Source organism: Lagopus muta, chromosome 12, assembly GCF_023343835.1.
Source record: "Lagopus muta isolate bLagMut1 chromosome 12, bLagMut1 primary, whole genome shotgun sequence".
Lineage (NCBI taxonomy): Eukaryota > Metazoa > Chordata > Aves > Galliformes > Phasianidae > Lagopus > Lagopus muta.
The window spans coordinates 14,458,886-14,478,218 of NC_064444.1; the positions used below are offsets into that span (position 1 = coordinate 14,458,886).

A 19,333-nucleotide genomic window follows, 5' to 3' on the forward strand; every position below is an offset into this window, starting at 1 on the left:
ACCCTTTCTTTTTCAATTAGAGCAGCAGAGCTAAATTAATGTAACAACTTCACTTTGGAAAAAATAACAGACCAAAGATATCTGTATCACTGCAGATATTAGAGAAGGGAAAGAAAATAAAAGGTATCTGTAGGAACTGCCCTTCTTAGTACCACACTACATCAAATACTCTTCAGTTCAACATATACACTTTTTTTTTTACCTAAAAGATTAAAATGCATTTCATTTCAAACCTCATAACAAAACTCTGCACTACTTCAGTTTGTGTAGGAGTGGAAGATGTTAACGCTGAGAGAACTCGGACAAAAATGAGATTTAAAATGCTACCTCTACTTTTTAGCAGAGGTAAACAGCACATTATAAATCTCCAGCGTAGCCTATTGAAGTGTCAGAACAGCTCATTCAAAGCCACACATTCTCTTCTGAAAGATTTTAGTATTATAATTGAAAATACTCTCCCTTCAAATGCACCTGAGAAGCATTAGCTTCTTGGTGACTTTAAGAACCAAATCCTTTAATACAAACCTAGCTTTTCCCACAGGCACTTGAAAATATTTAGCATTTTTTCAGCTGAATGCAATTTTCATAATAAAGTAGCTCACTTGGCTACCTGACACCGCAGACAAAGGCAGCGCGCAAGCAGCTCCTGCCAACGTGGGCAGAGGTCGGCCTGAACACCCAATGGCTGTAACAGTTCCAGCGAGTTATTTGTACAAGCACATATGTATTTTATTCCCTAGCATTCAGCTACAGCTCTTGCACACTGGACGCCTTTCAGTCAGCCTTCATGGAGGATAAAACACACCCTAAATTTCTGCAGCATTTCAGCTCCACTTTGATGGCCGATTTTGGGCACTAAGGAAGCCCTTTGCTGCTCCAAAACAAATCGGAATGCCACATTTTAATGTCTGTATTTAGGGCTGGTAATCAGAATTTGCTTAATCTAATATTCCTCCTGCTCTGGAATAGATTCCTGCACACACACACAGTCCTTTCGGAGCTGCACTGACTCATCTCTAATGAGGCTCAATTTCTTAGGGAACTGCTCACTCACATTTCACTGGCAAACCTCTGAGAAAAGTATGGGAATGAGGTGTTTTGTTTGCTGTTTGCTTTTTCTGTGCCAAAATACCCAGTCCACCCTATCAAATCAGAAACGTTTGTATTTCACTCTATCGCTGGCAGTTTTAAGGGCATGGCTTTAGAACTCCAGGCCGTTTTGTTAAATCAAGCTGCACGACGATCCCGTTTTACCTTCATCCACTTAGCCTACTAATGCAGGCTAATACTGCATGTTCTGTGGCAGCAAAACCTAAAGCGTACCAAGAGACTACAGTGATAGATTACATGTACATGCTGTGTCATATCCAATTAACTCAAATTGACTGTGTACTGCATTATGCTGTTAGTGCATGGAAGATCAATAAATATGGAGAAAATCCAACAAGGCTCTCTCCATTCCCATCCAATTCTAGTAGGTCTGAGACAGATCATGCTCCTATGATGTGTGTGCTGCTGCTGAAGAGGGCAGGTGGTGCATAGACACCATTCAAACTTGGCCTATTCAATCTAAACTCCTCTAACTCTCCATTCATGCATAGCAAAACACCATCTGGTCCTATTTTGCCTCCAGCAATCACAGCTGACCAAAAACGATAATAACAGCTGTTGCAAAACAAAAGCCAAACAAAGGGGGGAGGGAAAGGTTAGAATGAAGTCCAGTGCTGAAAAATACTCCATGAAGTAAGAAATGGAAAAGGAGCCATTCAAAAGTCCAATCCCCATTGAAAAGAGACAGTGCAAGACTACTGGTTAAACTTGAGATATTTAATCCATCTGTCCCGCAAACCACAATGGTCAGGTGATAAAATAAAATTGAGATTATGTTGCATAGAGGTATTTAAAGCCTTTGTTCTTCAAGTTAGAAACCAATGACCCTGTGTCAGCTAAAAATTAAACCTCCTTATGTTCTTTCATCATGTGTCAACCTGGGTTAATGTGAAAGTAGAGTGTGGTTAACTGGGGTGATAAAGCATCTGAAACCTTGGGAAAAGAAGGGAGCAGTTAAGTACTTGTAAACGATACGAAGAAAACAGTCTTTAAAACATGTATGACACTGAAATCATGGCTAAGGCATTTTTTCCTGTATAAATTTCATAGTAAGTGATTTAAATTAACAGTTTTATTTGTGACCTACGATAGCGAAGTTATTCACTTAGACGTAGAGAATATGAACTCCAACTTGCACAGTTTGAAACACAAGATGTTCTGCAATATGCTATTGCGGGTAATGGAAAATATAATTCTGTAGCAAGCAGGGGGATGCTCCAGTTTTCCATGATTGAAATTTTGATATTTAAACTCTTCAGCCCTGCTTGATGATTAATTTTTTTAGCTGCGGCAATTAAAACTTTTTTTTTTTCCCCTGGAATTGACCATCAGTAGTTCAGCAGCTCTTAATCAAATGTGATAAAACCCAGGATTTATGAAATCATTTAATGAGTATAATAACACCTGCTTCTTACCACAAATAGTTGAAAACAGACTTCAGTTGTAATTAACTCTTATCACTAGTGACATTTTTCCCAACGATACTTCATAGGTCTTCAAAATGACAATTACAGAACTAATACACAATTACTGTCACATGCAGTTTGGCAATTATTTCTGAAGACAGTTGTCTAAAGGTTTCAAAAAGACTATAAAATGGTCCTCTTTGTTATGTAACACTGGTTAAAACTGACACAAAACCATCTTTCACAACCAGCCTCTGCTGTGCCATTTCCAATGCACACAGGCTTCCTTGTGCCTGAAATAAGCCCCCTCCCTCCCAGACACGATTAGATATCACACGAAGGCTATTACGAGCATGGGTAGCCGTCAACTAACACCTATTACAAAAAGCTTCAATTTATACATGATTTTTTCTGCTCCAAGAAATCTATAAATTTCTAATTGGAATCTCTTGCTGTTCAATATTTGTAGATAATAAACAGAGTACCTGAGGACTGTGAAATATTGAAAGCTGAATTCATTATTAATAAACTCGCACAGCACAGTACCTTTTCCCTCAAGTCTGGCTGCAACTTTTGGGGGATCTATATCCCATTATTTTTGTTTTGGGGCCTGGTTGGTAACCATGGACACGGCCCGAGACAGGATTAGGATTCTGCTCGGGTTTGACACTTGCTGTTTTTAATTTTCATTTTATCATAAGCAGTTTAAGATTGTTGCCAGTGGTAATTTGCAATTTTTATCAAGACCTCTTCATTATAGCTCCTGACAGGACAGATGCTGTAATTAATCATGCAAGACAACTGGGGATAGTGGTCAGGCTGCACCCAGCACACAGCAATAGCAGGCAGGGATGGGAAAGAAGAAAGGAAGGGTTTTTCTCCTCCATCAAGAGCAGAGATGTAGAAAGAGCGTTAATATCTTGCCAACGTGTTGGATGCAAATGTTTCCAAATATTTCCAGCGAAACAGCTTTCTCTACACCCACTGCTCCCTGCTTGCACCATTCAGCACCAGCCAGAGTCTGGGACAAGCCAGGGGCTCGTGGGCTCAGGACACCGGTTGGGCTTACAGCAAAAACACAAGGACACGAGGAAAACCCCAAACTGTACTTATTTGCATCCCTGAGTGGCTAAGACAGGCTCCTTACCCTGTTCCCACCGATGGACGTAACATGGGGTGGATGAGCGCTCTGCACCATCATCGCTGCACCACCTGCTCTCGCACCTCGAAGCCACAGCCTGCTCAGAGGAGCTACATGCCCCCCTCCAGCCATGGACTTACAGACACCAGAGCTGGCTGCACAGACCAGTACCTATTTACACAGCATGGCTGAGACACTCAAATCCAGAAAGTGGAATAAAGTGCCAGAGAAAGCAGTTCTGCAAGGAAACATTTCTCTTGGTTATTTTTCTTATCAAAGACTTGTGGCCCATCGGTTTTACTGAAATGTGTTTATTCTATAGCAAGATAAAAGCATTTATTTTAGATAAGCAAAATACAAACAACTTAATTGCTGCTATCGTAACTCATAAAAAAGTATAAAACAGCATAAAAACACAATAAGCAATGTAGCAATTAATAATTCATGTTACCAGTGTTTACATTAAAGCCTCATTTATGAAAACTTTACAACACATGATATGAAAAGTTACAACTTTTAAAGAAAATATTTACATTGATTATTCGGTCGTGGAGTTTCTTTTAAATATTCTACTGGTTTTACAGCGTATTAAAAACTCTTGCATTTTTCATCTTAGCTTTTTGTAATAACAGCCTTAGTTAAGTGCATTTCCCTTTTAAAAATACAGTGTATTAAATCTGAAACTCATCACTTCCACACAGAATATAATATTCACATTTGTTCTGTAATTGGAATTAATGTAATAGGGTAACTGTCAATATATATTTTGTTACAAACTATGGTAAGTTTATCGGGAGGAATGAAGTGAAAGGATGGATCAAACATTGAAGTTCAGTTACTTGCATTTGCTTTTCTGAAGATATTTAGGACAGAAATTTAAGAGCTTTGGCAAAAATCTGTGACATACTCTATTTTTTTTTTTCATGAGAAAAAATGCCATCAACGAACTCATGTCATAAAAGTATGACTGTATGAAATCCAATCATCATTTTACAGGTAGTTACAACTGTGCTTTAAGGGCTTCATGAGTTCATACTGCCTTGAAGTGCATTATTCACTTTTAGAGAAATCTGTAACTCTGAAAGGCCATGTTGCAGTCATAAGGTTCAGGTATTTATTAGGCCATTTGATTCACATATTGTAGGTAAAGCTTAAATAAATTAAAAAGGCATCACATGAAAGAGAGCACAGCTTTTTTTTTTTTTTAAACAAAATGATTTATAGTCAGCTAAAAGATGATACACAGCTACATTGTAGTTCTTTATTGCCTATCTAATAGACACTTTAGAGGATCATTTGATCTGTTATGCATCCCTGCATAACTACCATCAACAATTTACAGTTTTCAGCCAAATATGGTTTACCCCTACCCCCTCCATCAACACAAAGCGATGCTGTGAGATCATTTATCTTCAGAAAATACTGACCTGTGATAATACTTGAGTCTGTGTCTGAGATTGTATTTGTGACTGGTGCTGCTGAGGTGCTGGCTGAGGGCTCCCAATGGCAGGGATGGGAGAAGTGATCTGAGAGGCTACTGGCGAGTGCTGCTGAGGAGAAGGCTGTGACTGGTGTTGCATATGCTGCATCTGCTGCTGCTGCATCTGCTGAAGCTGTATGTGCTGAAGCTGCTGTTGCATTTGCTGTTGATTAATTTGCTGCTGAAGATGCTGCTGCTGCTGCTGCTGCAAATGTTGTTGCATGTGGTGCTGAAAATGCTGTTGTTGCATTTGTTGTTGTATCTGCTGATGCATTTGATGCTGATGTAGCTGCTGTTGTTGCATCTGCTGCATCTGTTGCTGCTGCAGCTGCTGTATCTGGTGCTGCTGGCTTTGCATGGAGGGACTTACTTGAGATGAAGACGGCGTTGCCACCATGTTTGTTCCCATAGAACTTATCAATGGAGCTGCAATGTTTGTCGGCATGTTTGATGCAATGGTAACAGAAGCTACAATCTGATTCATTGGCAGTCTCATGGTCAGAGGTTTGGGAGCAATTGCTCTGGGAAGGGACTGTTGAAGAGTTTGAGGAGATGCCGATACTGTGGCATGTTGAGAGAGAGAAGTATTCAGAATAAGGGAGGAAGACAAATTTGTGGATGCCAATGTTTGCTGCACAGAACGAATTGTCTGGGCCTCAGCAGACTCAGCAGCAGCCTATGTTTGGAAAAGAAATTGAAGAACAGGTATTGCTAAAAGTAGACATAATCCTGTATTGAGCTTAAAAAAATCACCAAACCTGTTCCTTCCCCCTCAAATCTCATGAGCTGCTCAGTGGAAAGTCTGCCCTAGAGAATTTGTCCAATTATTATAATAGTCTATTTAGGAAATGCAGTTCAAAATCTTGCTTGAGTTGCCTGTTTTCTTCATCCAATCTGAACTTTTACTATCTCAGTTCTTATCTATCCTCTCTCAGTACCTAAATCTAGCTGTTTGATATATATTTAGAAATGTTATGAACCTTGGCTCAGTTTGACCTGATCAATTGAAGTTACCTTGTGTTCTTAATAAAAAAAAAAACTTTGTTACTGTTTAAATGGAAAGAAAAGTCACAAATACTCTGAGAGACTTTTTCATCCTCTGTTTTCCATGGGGAAACATCAATCAGCAGTCTGAGAAAGGTCGCTGGTCCATTGCATTACACCTCTGTCTCTCTCTGTACAAGGTACCTCCAAGCTCCTACTTAGATTCCAATTCTTAGACAACAAATTAACTTGTGCCCTGGTTCAACATCAGAAATCTGTAGTACTTCATCTGGCTGAAAGAGCTAAAACAGTCTCTATGTGTTAAAAAAACAAAACAAAACAAAAAAACCAACCCTGTTCTGAGGAGGAGCATATCCCACTACATCACTTCTGATGGCATAGAGGTATTGTACAAGCACCAAAACTTATCAAACAACTTTTTATATTAGCTCACTGTAGTTCTTCACTTCTAAGGCATTAAGTCCAAAATATTCTCAGCAGAAAGAAGTCTAAGGGAGCATTGTGAAGACAGAAGCCCAGAATCACTGGAAGCAGCATGGCTACATCAGCAGGTGCCCTGCTTAGAACAACCTGCCTAATTCCACTGTCATGGAGCTTTCTGATGAGAGATACCTGCAGGAAAACTTTGTTCTGAGGCTTTCTAGTGCCTTTGAAGACATGGCTATGTTTGAATATACTGAGTATGTTTAAATTAGATATGATTAAGCATCAGAAGTAGGATCATCTTGCATAGTTTTACACATCTGCATTGTATAAGACATGTAATATAGTTGCCTAGAATTCTGTTAAGGTGATGGAGAGAAAAATTCTCATCCCATACAATAAATAGATATTTTTTAGACATTTACCTTAGAATGCATCAAATCTTGCCTCAGGAGTGCTTATTCTGTATCTACTCTCAACAACAACCTTTGACAGAAAAGCAACAGCAAAGATATCTTAAGGTTGGTGGAGATGAATTCTGGACATGGAGTGTAATTTCCACTCACAGTCTTCTCAGAAGTCACTCAGCAGCACAAGTCCCACCGATTAGGGCAGAAAATATGATCTCTGTTGTTTTTGAAAAGGGAATTTAGGACTGACAAGACACATTCCCTCAAAGCAACAATTTAGAATTGCTGCTGCCATTGAACTTAGCATCATGATATTAAAGACTGAGAATATTATCTAAGTCCTAGAGACAACAGAAAAACACAGTTTCGTAACACAAGGAAATCTTCCAGCTTTCAAGAATGCATGTGTCTAATTTCTGTTGTTGTATTTCTAAGCACTAATTAAAATATGCAGCACCTTTCTGTGCTACTTCCTAATGCTCTGTAGTTGTATATTTAAATAAGCATTCTCAGGAACTAGATATCATCAGTTGCTGTTGCTTTCCTGTGATCAAGGGCATTTTTGTATTTGGTCTTTAAGAAATGTTATTAGAGAAATGACTGCCTTGATTTTCACACAGGTATTAGAATCCTGTTTCCATTTGTAGTGTCCAGAGGCAGCAGATATACAATCAGCCTCATGCTATCAGTTAAAAAGGTAAATTCTCAAATCTGAGACCAAAGCTTTGTTTTCTTCACATGCGTTTCATACTAAGTAGGGATCTGCTCTGATACTCAACATGACTCACTGCCAGCCAGTCCATTTGTAAGTATTCTCCAAATTCAGAGCCACCACACAAATTTTTTCCCCCTCACCTGCAAGAAATACTTAAGCTTTGCCACACAATTACAGCTCTTCAAGCCCATGCAAAACAAGTCTGTCTTTTGGGAAGAATCACTTGAGGAAAAGGGAAAAAAAACAAAAACCCAACAGCAAAAAACCAAAAAACAATTCTGCAAATAGCTTGTAAATGTTAATGTCAAAAGGTCGGCATATTTTTCATGACTGAATTTTACTTCTGTAGTGAAGTGCATTATTTTGCTTCCCAGGATAATGGAAGATGTACGTGCTTACAAAGTTCTTGTTTGGTAATCATTACAGTGCCATTAAAGAGATGAAATTTCTTTGCAGAGGCCACACAGGGTTCAAGCAGCAGCACATCTTTTAGAATTGCATTACAGAAATCTTAGGATTCTACTTTTGTTTTGCATTACACCGCACTCCTACCCCCATTATTAAGGAAAACATTGCCAAAAACTAACTTGCATTATGCAGAAAGCATTATCAGGCTTACCTTGGAAACAAGGCTTGCTCTATAGGCTGCAAGTGCCTTTAGGTATTCTTTTTTGGCAGCTTCTGTTTTTCTTTTATATACCTATTAAAAGAGACCACAATTTCACCAACTTCAATTATTAAGAAGTTTTAGACAGAATGCTCTCAGAATCCCTTGCAACAAAACCAAAAGCTCAGATCAACAATCCAAAAACACTTTTACTTCATGAGGGCTTTGTCTTCCCTGGAAGTTTTAAATATTCCTGCAGGTGGCCACAGACTTTCAGGTCCACTTGCTGGAATGTCACCACAACGTAAGTCCATTTATCACATAGAAAAAAAACAACTGCTAGAGAAGCCAACTGTTTGACAAGACCAGTTATGCACACTGCATCTTCCTAGAAAATGATATTTTACTGACACTGAGTATTTCACGTGCTGAAAAGTATCTGAAGTAGTACAAAGCAGCCAAAAAAAAAAAAAAAGGAAAATGTGGTTCTCAGAGTTTTGACAATTCACTTTCCCCAAAGTCAGTATTAGAGAATCCCACAGAGCTTCAGTAGAACTGTTAAACAAAAAGTGAATCAATCTGTATTTCTAATCAGCACTACATATAAAGATCATCCTTCAATCATGATCATCGTCTGTGAGATATCATTATCTGTCAGACTGCTAAGTGTGACTGGGAGCTGCACGGTGCATCAACAGGCAAAGAGCCCCAGAGGATTTTTTTTCCAATCTATGCGTAGGAGTTACATGTGTATAGCAAGAAGAATAACCCTCAAGGAAGAACAAAACTCATCATTCTGTACCAATTTTGAGTTGGAGATAACATTTCACACACAACATTGTAATGAGGCACAGAGGATTGGCTTCAAAGGTTTAAAATCAACACACTTTGTAACAAATTCATAAGGCAGATCAAAGGAAATGGCAAATGTGTTGTACCTTCCCCTTTTCTATTCTAACTTCCGATTAATAGGAAATAAGAGCTTTGAAATGAGAATCATCAAAAGGTGGTCTTAAGCAAGACTCCAGGACAGTATCACTTGAGCTTTTTACAAAGTGCCCTTTAAAATTTAAAGACAGTTACTGAATACGATCTACTGACTCTTATAACAAAATGCTTTTTAGATGCCAGATTTTCAGCAAGTTCAAAAATCAATGGAGCTCTGCAGAGCAAGAGGTCTACATCAGCAAGCAGTGAGCTTCAGCTCCGAGATAGGAGGATTTTTTACAAGCAACAACTATTTTACTTCTTGTGAGACAACCCTCCATCCATTTTTTACCTGTTTTTGTTCTTCTCCTAAACTGTCCCACATAGATGCCACTATTTTTGAAACCTCTCCAAACGTAGCATTTGGGTTCTGCCCTTTAATTGCAGCTTGTGTATCCCTGAAGAAAAGGGCATATGCTGACACTGGCTTTTGTGGCTCGTTGGGATCTTTCTTTTTCTTCTTCTTTGGAGTTTTCGGCTTCTTGCCAGAATCTGGGGCAGCTCTTTTTTCTCCAGTAGCCTAAGAAACAGCAGTAACAGGAACAGTCCACATACACATGAAATGGAAGTCAGAGGAATTCTGAATAATTATTGTCAGTCTGGCTTATTAATAAATGGATAAAAATTCCTATGTAGGCAACATTTTGTATACTCCTGTTATGTGGGTCTTTCTCCCACCAAATAGCATTTATTCTCAGTCATTCTCATCAGAACCACTGGAACTAAACACCAAAATTATTACCACTCACTGTAAGCATGGCTCAGAATCATTCCCAGAAGCCTGACCTCAAAATCTGCACCATAACTAATTTCAATTTAATATATACGTATACATGTGTTCAATCTATAGTGTACTTTGAGCAGGTGATCTATTTTTCTCTATTAAAACGCAATTTCAGCAGTAGAGACTCAAAAGAGAAGAGCTTGGAGGCATTCCCTGATTCCCAGACTTAGGCTGCCAGCTTAGACATGGGTCAGAGCAGCAGCAGTTCTGCAGTATCTATTCAAGTACAATGGACCACCCTGTGCCCAACACCCTCTTCCAAGGCTTCTCACGTGGGGTCAGGTGCCCACACAGCAGCATCCTACACCTACATCTCCTACCACCTTAAAGGGGAAACCTTTAGATCAGCACTTCAAGGACTGCCAGTATTTCCAATCCTCATATACTCCTCATGCCCCATACCTTCCTCTGGACTACACACAGATTGTGGCAACAAGGGCTGCCACGTTGAGTGGCTCTAACTACATTTCTATTGTCATTGTTTAACTTTGATATTTTAAGAATGCTGAATAGAATCGTCTTTCCATATATACAATTTCCATTAAGCTAATGAGAAAATCTTTCATCAAGCAGTCTGAATTAGCACTGTATGTGTAGTGCTATAACATTTTCCTTTTGTAACAGGTTAATTTAAAGCAAACTGTAAATTAAGTAAGCTTTCAGACAGAAGGAAGTTTATTAAATGCATCTATATTTTAAATGACTCCAGAGAATATCAAAATGAAAAAATTCCCAAAGTTGAGGAGTAAAGAGATTCACCAGATCTATAAAATCTAAAATGAACCATGAATGTATTCAACTGAAAATATATGAACGGATATGTATATTTTAGCATCTATTATGGAGGTATCATGAAAGCCTCCTAAATCAGAAGCTAAACAGTAAATAAATGACATAGCTGACCGTATGTTAAAGCATACATATTTTGTATGATCACTTGGCAGCTGAGACAGTACTGCCACATTAATGAAAACACAGTACATAGCCACGTAAAGCTTACTCACTGCAACGCATGGATTAACTTACTCTATTTGATTCATCTGCATCTTCTTCATTTATCGAGCTGGAGGGAGAAGGAGTGGCTGATTTACTGGCAGGAGGGGAGGGAGAAGTGTGTGGCATGTTGGTGCCTCCCAGATTTAGCCCCAGCTGTGCACTTAGCTGGGACTGGTTAATGGTGGTGAGCTGAGAGGGAGTCATAATTCCCGAGTGAGCAGCATCCGTCATGTGGACAATGGATCTCATAATCAAAGAGTGGTCTTGGCGGTACTGCGAAACTTGGGTGTGACTCTGATCCTAAAAGAGAGTGAAACAGTTATTAGCAGTGATCATACAGCATTAGCAAATCATTTTCACTGGCTCACAGAACTGACACTGTCAACTTTCATTTTGTTTGGTTTCTTTTCAACAGATCAATAAACCGAACACAGCAACAGTTACAGTACTTGTCTCAGACTTTGCTTCCCCCCTTTGCTGGATTTTCTTGGGTAATAAAATTTTTTATTTCCTTATTTTAAAGTAATTTTTTTTTTCTCTTGATGCTGTGCAAATATCCACATAAACAACCGCCTGTCTGATGATGCAGGGAAAACATTGCAGCAGAGTAGAGACAAACTGCTGTCAAATGCAGAAAGCAAACAAAATGGGGAGGGAGAAGAGAGAGAAAAAGCATCTTCCTCTGACATTCAATTATTCATAGCTGTTACCAGTAACAGTAGTAGGTATAAAACAACTCTCTTTAAAGTAACTTCCAAATCCCCTTCAGACAAAGAACGTTGCCCTGCCACATCTCAAGTGCAGACACAGCAGCACACTGGAGAACCGTTCGAGTAATCCTAATCACTCCTAAAAACCCCTTTTTGCCAGCACCACACAGAAGTATACATTTTTATCTTTAATCCAACAATCAAACACACGTGGAAGTAGCACACCCACTTTATTTTCTTGCACTTCATGCCTCAGAAACTTAAGTGCTTCCATGTTTTTGTCTCTGCTGTTTCTTGAGGGCTAAAACTAAGTCATCTTCTCCATCTACACAACACTTATCACAATTGTAAACAAAATGAAGTCAGACCCCAAAGGTAGAAGTCGACTGGAATCTGACTACGAACAACTTGGTTTTGTTATTTTTAACCACACAAAGATCAATAGACACTTAAAGAACATTTAAACAGAAAGGAAGATTTTTAAACCAGTCAGAAAGTGGGGAGAATAATTAGCTCACAAATTGATTGAGCAACTTGGCCAATCTATACCCGTTGTTCAAACAGTCAGAAGCATAGGAAATGCAATAGATTTTGAAAACTTTTGTTATTAATAACCCACATTGCAATCAGCATCAGGTACAATGATCCTTAGTGAAATACCATAGAAGAGAATTGCAATGCTGGAAGTCCAGCACAGGGGCCCTTCTGAGCTCCATGAAGCACTGTGACTTTTCCAGGGCACTCAGATTTTATCTGAAGTGCTCAAAAACCTGCATCAGCATTGAGGATTGTCCTGAGTGACTTTCTTCTTGCTCATGCCCCAGCAGAGGCAGTAGGCTCAGTGCTCCTGAACACCTCCTAGCCCAGCCCCATGCAGCACAGAGATGCAGTGCACTTGTAAAGGAAGATGCATGCCCTGCCTCATCCACATATTGTCGCCCTTGGGTCCTGTACAGATGAAGTTAACTGTGCATGTTCATGCTCAAGGTGCTATACTGGGCCTCATCCTCATTTTCTCCTGCCTACCAAGAAGATGCCAGCATAGTTCATCATCCATACTGCAACACATCACTATTCCTACTTCAGAAGCTTTTAATATTTTCAGCAAAGGAGCATAGTTCCTCAGAGATGAATGCCTGTGCCAACAGTGGAGCACTGATATAGAAAGATCAAAACATCAGACTTACTGGCTGAAATACCCACTTGCTTCAGGGCACCTTTCTGTGAAAATTTACTACCGTTAACTAGAGGGTCATTTTGATTCAAAATTGTATTGACAGCAGCATCTGGAAGTCATTCAAAGTCTTTTTAAAAGGATATCACTTTCTGCATATTAGCCCGTTCCTTTCTAGTTTACAGACATTGCTTTATTGCATTAAGAAAAAAGTGTTGTTAAAGCAAAAGTCGAGATCATCACAATTACTTTCTCTCATAAAAATCAACTTCAACATTTTGCGTGCAGCTCTTTTATAGTGGTGCTCTATGCCTAAAAGGCCTTTGCTCTCTATTGTTATACAAAACAGGCCTTTTTGGCCTTTACACCAAGGCAACAAAATATGACGACACGGGTTACAAGCGGTTTACTCCAAGTCTTGTCATTTTGGTTGCATCTATGATTTTACTGAGACTAAATTCTCTTGACTTGTACTGACCCAGAATCTAATTTTATACACAAGCCCATGAATTCTTAAATGCCCCTTCTGAGACAATTTGATGCTTCTGTGTTTGTTTTGTTTAATTCCCGTTTTTCTTTTTCTATCTCTTTTCCTAATTTGTAAGCTACTTCTTAAATCTTTAAAAACTTCACCAGAGGTTAGAAATAGAAACAATATTTTGTAAATGACTACCTAGCACAGGTAAAACCTATTATATGTATATGAAAAAAAAATAATAATATCATTTCCGATCTCTTCTCATTTACATCTATGTGCATACTATAAATATTAACAATCTTTTTTCTGCATTTTGAATTAAAGTTCTTTGGTTAATCACATCTCAAAAAAAGAAAATCACAATGAAAAGAATAGGAATTTTGTTTTTATTTTGTGGCTGTGGTGGGCCCCTATAGCCCCCTGGAACATACAGAAGAGCTTTCAGACAAGGAAGCACAAGTCTTCTTGTACAGAGTTTGGTGCCTAGCAAGAAGCCAGGGGAGATAGTCAGTAGTAACACTGAGGTTCGTAGCATTTGTATAGAAACTCTGAGTAAGCAAAATCTATCTGAAGAGGAATATATAATCAAGTCCACAAGTTTTCCATCAATTTTCTCAACCCTTGTTTTTTCCTTCTATTACAACGACCAGTATTGAACCAAAAAGATCAGCATTTCATTATTCATGAAATGTTTAGCAAATAAATGTTTAACACCAAAAACATACCAAGGGTACAAATGGAAGTACAATTGTACTAAAGCATCTGCAAGACACCCTAATTACATTACCATGTGAAAATTGAAAACTGAAAAGGCAAAGCTTGTGCATTCAAAATAATCCACCAAGAATGTTGTGAACATTTTAGAGAATGTTGCGTGCTCTTTTCTTACATAAGCTTAACTAGAAGTAGAAGGGATATGTAAGTATTATATGCATTTAGGATTTTCATAGTATAATGCAGAAATGACAGATCAGTGCTTAAAAAAATTCATGAGCTTCTTGAGAGAACAGAATCAAGTGTTGAGTGAGCTTAATCTGCTTTATTGTTTTAAACTGAAGTTAGGCAAAGCCTGGTGGTTTTCACATAAAGCCAGACAATACTCAACCTCTTGTTTACTCAGCTTAACAAGCAAACAAGGACATAATGGGTGAAAAGGAACACAAAGGAGAAATTACATTTGTGATTCCAATGACAATTTCAGATTTCTGCTGTAATCCTACATGAGTGAGACTATGCATAGGTATATCAATCTTTTCTATCACAGCTGCATACATCCAATAGTAGCCGTTGTGAAGACTTGCAGCATTTGATGTGCAAAAAATATCATCAAAGGCATGAGGATATCCATCTACCCTACTCTCAACTTCTCTCATTTATTTGGTCATTCCAAAAGAAGTCCTATTTAGTCATTTTTAGAAGTCATACCAAAGAACATGGCACATGGCACATGCCAAGTACATAGCCTATTTTATTTTGATTCATAGAAGTATTAAGTTTTCAAAGTTTGATAGAAATCAGTAGCTCAGCAGCCAATGGAAAGCAAACAGAATACTGGGATTAAAAAAAAAACAAAAAACGTATAAACTCCAACACTTTAATTTATACTGTGTATACTAGTAAAGGTGTTTTGCAACAATCCAGCCAAAGAGATGCATACCATTGAGTACTAGGGTAAATTATGGCAATAAAAGATTATTCTTCTGATATGAAGTCATTAGGCACTCAGTAAGTAATATAGTTAGTGCTTATTTTGATAAACAAACAGTAGCCAGCCATGACCTCTAGAGATATCCTAACTTCCACCTGGCAATTTGAGCATCATTTGCAGACAATATTAGAATATTTTGAGTAATACTGACGATTAAAATCAAAGCCAACAATATTCAATCATGTAAACAAGCAACACCAAGATTCTTCCTAGCTGCATCAAGATTGAGTCCAGGGAAGTGCCTACAAGGAGACATAAGCCTAGGATCTGACCCTATACTACTGCTTGAACCATTTTTTTAAGGGACATGGCTAAGACTGTGGTAAATCTGCCAACAAAAAGAACTATGCAAAAGCTAACATTTATGTTTATGCTCACCGTGCCCTGGTTTTGGAAGTTGACTTAAAACATTATGTATTCTTTTGCCTCAGGAATTTGTCACTGTCAGTGTAACATAAGCTGATGTAATATTTTAAAGGATAAATTCAAGTTGAAGCAAATGCACTGCAATATGAAGAGTGGAATCCTCAGTTGTCCCTGTCTCTAAATTACTCCTGTTACTTATGGGCAAGTAAGCATATCTCTATAAGAAATCCTCAATACTCTTTTCCTCCACAAGTAAAATAGAGATAAAAGAATCCATTAATCTAAATTTTTAGAAGTTTGGAATTCACTGCCAATCAAAACAAATCAAACTAACAGGATGATTTTCTCTGTCAGAGATTAAATCCTTACTTAATAGAATATAAAATAGTTGCACTCGGTACTGCCACCGCTGAAGAAGCATCCTACCTCTCCTCTCTTCAGCTGCTGCAATCGGTAATGATCTGTCAAACCACAGTTATCAGGAGATCCTCTACAAGCAGCAGCTTCTTTTCTCTAGCACTGACAAAACCCCCATGTTTTCCTCCATGCCTCTGTAGTAAAGTAAACCTTACCTAATTTAATTCCCAAATAAAGGCTACAACAACAATCAGTACGTGTCAGTTCAGAAAAAAATGTCTGCAGATGGATCTAAAAGATTGGTTGGTGACAGAAGGCTTATGCACATTCTGCTGCCTGAAAGACATGAAGAGTAAGCAATCTCCCAGCCTGTGTGCTTCCCTAGTCCCAGTACATCAGAAGTTTCTGTTTTCCATTTACACAGAAAAAACACAAAGCCAAGAGAAGGGATACGAAGAAAGAAAAGGGAATAACACAAAGGTCCACTGATTTATTCCTCAAAACTGAGCAACTATCTCCTTTTCTTTTGACAGTCTCAGATGTCTGTAGAAATTCATCTTTCTGGAAATTCAACTCTCACTATAGGACAAAATCGGCTACCACCTCCAAATTAACTTATCATGTGTTCTCTGAATCCTTCTGACCTACCATCCCCTAATTTTGCACCCCTCCCAAGCTTCTCTTTCAGGTCTGACCTGTGACCAGGTTTGCCAAGACTATCTCATGGCCACCATTTGTTCCAGCTGTGAGAGAGATCTGAATCACAAGTTCAAGTTATTTCTTCCATGGACAACACCTGGGGAGCAGCAGTAGGAGCACACTTTGGCCAGCACCACAGAGATGTGGTAGGTGCCCAGGGATCCACCATGCTAACCCTGCCTCTGGGCCTCTGCAGGCACCAGCAGCCAAACCAAGTGATAGAAGAGCTTTCTCTGAAATGCTCCAGCAGGTCATCCAACCAGCCTAGCATGAAGCCTTTACGGCTTGGGAACCTTGCTCTTAATCATCTCTTTTCCTGTCAAACTGCAGTTGTCTGAAAGGCTTGGCACATTCCTCTTGCCATCCCAAGGTGGGTGAAGGTGCCAGACTTCCTGTTGGCCTCAACTGCACATTAAGTCTTCTGCTCTGTAACTGCCTCAGCTCATGCAGATGGACACAATCATGGGTTTCCTGTAGCCCAGACCATCCACAATGTCCACTACTGATGCTTTAGCATCTTCTACTTCACAACTTGTTTACCATTTAGGTTTTACACCATCTTGCAGATGCTTTTAAAAACAGATATGCCACTCATTTTTTTCCCCTAAATACCTACCATGCTTTAAACCATACTAGAACACACTTCTTTTGGACAAGGAATCCAACAGCATGCTCTCAATACGTGTAACTCAGATCACAGATCACTGATCAGTATGTTGGCATGAGAAGCTTCTATCCAAATTAGCAGTACAAGCTTAGATCTGCTCTGTTTGCAAACAGAGAAGGCAATTGCAAACAAACACCAGATAGTTCAAATGAAGCAGCACAGTGTCAGATAAGTGCTGTTAGCAGTTTTGTTACAACCTCTGCAGCTCCAGGTGCTTCAGCTTCCAAATCAAAGGCAGACTTCAAAGGTCCTTATTATGCACCATGCAACATGGAAAGAGACTGCAAGAAAGCATGACAACCGACAGACATTACCAGAGGTAACACAAATTGTGTGGGGAACTTGGCAGGGGGGGAACAGAATTGGGTGTAACATGGCATTTGTTTGTCAAACAATTGCTGCAAGCAGTGGTAGCTATGCACTGGGGTGTTTTGCTTTTGTCTCCGTAATTTTGTTGATATCTGTTTAGTTTGTTGGGTTTTGTTTTTGTTTTTCTTTTAAAGCGCATCATAAAAGTAGGTCTCATTATCATTCATATTACCAGAATCAAACTTTTTTTTCAGCTACCTAGTAACACAAAATTCTACAGACACTTTGTATTTCCCTATAGCTTGAGAATTTGAGGCGGAAGCTGAGCATTGATTCAGCTGCCCAAGAGAAAACACAGGTGGTAAGGGCTGAGAACAGGAGGAATTTTAAAGGAAGTTTTCCTTTAAAGGGAGCATGAGAGCAAGCATGAGAGTGGCTGGTCCCAACAAAGCTTCTGGCCATGTAAAACATACGCATACCAGCTTCAATATCTGCCTCATCTGGCTGACATCACAATGCAGAGATAAGTGTTTGCTCACACTGGATTTTAAATGCAGGAGGCAGAATAGATCAAAGCCATGGTCTAGGCTTAACATTCAGCTGATGTCCATAGTCATTTGTGTCTGCAGACCTTCTGAATACACTTCTTATCACACGCTCAGCTTCTGTTCCAGTTCCTGACAGCATATGGGGAAGCATAGCACCTTCCATGTACTCATATGGTACCTCCCAATACCTTCTGCAGTTGATGGCATTATTAATATATAACAGTCACAGTCTTTCTTTCCCTGTATTCACATTTTTTTTTTCTTTCTCCATGTGGAAGTCCTTTGTGCATCTATGTAGATAACAATCTATTTGCAAGATTATTGTTTTCTCCTAGCCCCAGCAATACAAGCTATTCAGATAGGTGTCTTCATCAACAGCTGCCACTGTTTCCTACAGGCAGGTTCCTCTCTTGTGGTTACCAGGACATGGAAATAGTTCATGCTGACCAATAGACTATGAATAAAGATTCAGCTAAAGATTCTGTTCTGCTCTGAATTACCAACTTCTGAAAAGAGTGCCAGAATACGTTTCCTTCTCCAACCATAACAGCTCATTAACAGATGGCCTATTGTCTCCCTATCAATGAGAAAGGAGAGAAGAGCACGTCTCACAGAGCAGTGACTATATTATCTGCTCTGAGCATTACAATGTCATTGAGGACATAAGAATCTACACACTATTAAAAACTCTATTATTCAGTATACCATCAGGCTACGCTGTCTTCGTATCACATTGAAGTAATAGTTTCTGTACAGAAGCCACTGCTGCCTGTGGCCTCTAGGGTTGCCAGCCCACTGTCCATTCTACCCTGGCATAAAGTGGACACACACACTCTCTGAAACTAAAAATGTACAATTACACTATTAGATACAAAATATTTAACTATACACTAAATAAATAAATAAATACAGACTTGAAAGCCCAACAGCAATGCCCACAGCTCAGATCTGCAGCAGAAACAAGCCTGTCCCAGTGCCTGCCTGACAACAGGCACCAAGCTGCAAAATCCTAAATGAGTACTAAAGATCCAATTTCACACAGCATCAGCCACCACTAGAAAGGTTCTGTATTTGACCAAATGTCACCAATTAGAACCATAAGAACATTCCTTCATTTGTGTTTACTTAGTTTTGAGATTATTTTTTCCCTGTTACCACAAATTATTAACAACAGCAATGGTAACAGCTGCCATTTATGATGGAAATGTCCAACATGAACCAGATTAACACTGTTGATATGAAACCTGAGTTTA

The 19,333-nt window shown here is 39.0% G+C and overlaps 1 protein-coding gene across 2 annotated transcripts in view; it reads right to left on the bottom strand.

Moving 5' to 3' along the window:
- Window positions 1-3,534: 3,534 nt before the first annotated feature.
- Window positions 3,535-19,333, bottom strand: part of TOX3 (TOX high mobility group box family member 3) — a 71,242-nt gene continuing 55,443 nt past the window's right edge. For both annotated transcript variants that reach the window (XM_048958069.1, XM_048958068.1), the window contains exons 4-7: window positions 11,095-11,364; window positions 9,577-9,804; window positions 8,310-8,390; window positions 3,535-5,813 (exon numbers count right to left, since the gene is read on the bottom strand). In XM_048958069.1, the coding sequence (XP_048814026.1) occupies window positions 5,070-5,813; window positions 8,310-8,390; window positions 9,577-9,804; window positions 11,095-11,364 (1,323 nt within the window). In that variant the 3' untranslated portion in view covers window positions 3,535-5,069. The remainder of the gene's footprint in view (window positions 5,814-8,309; window positions 8,391-9,576; window positions 9,805-11,094; window positions 11,365-19,333) is intronic.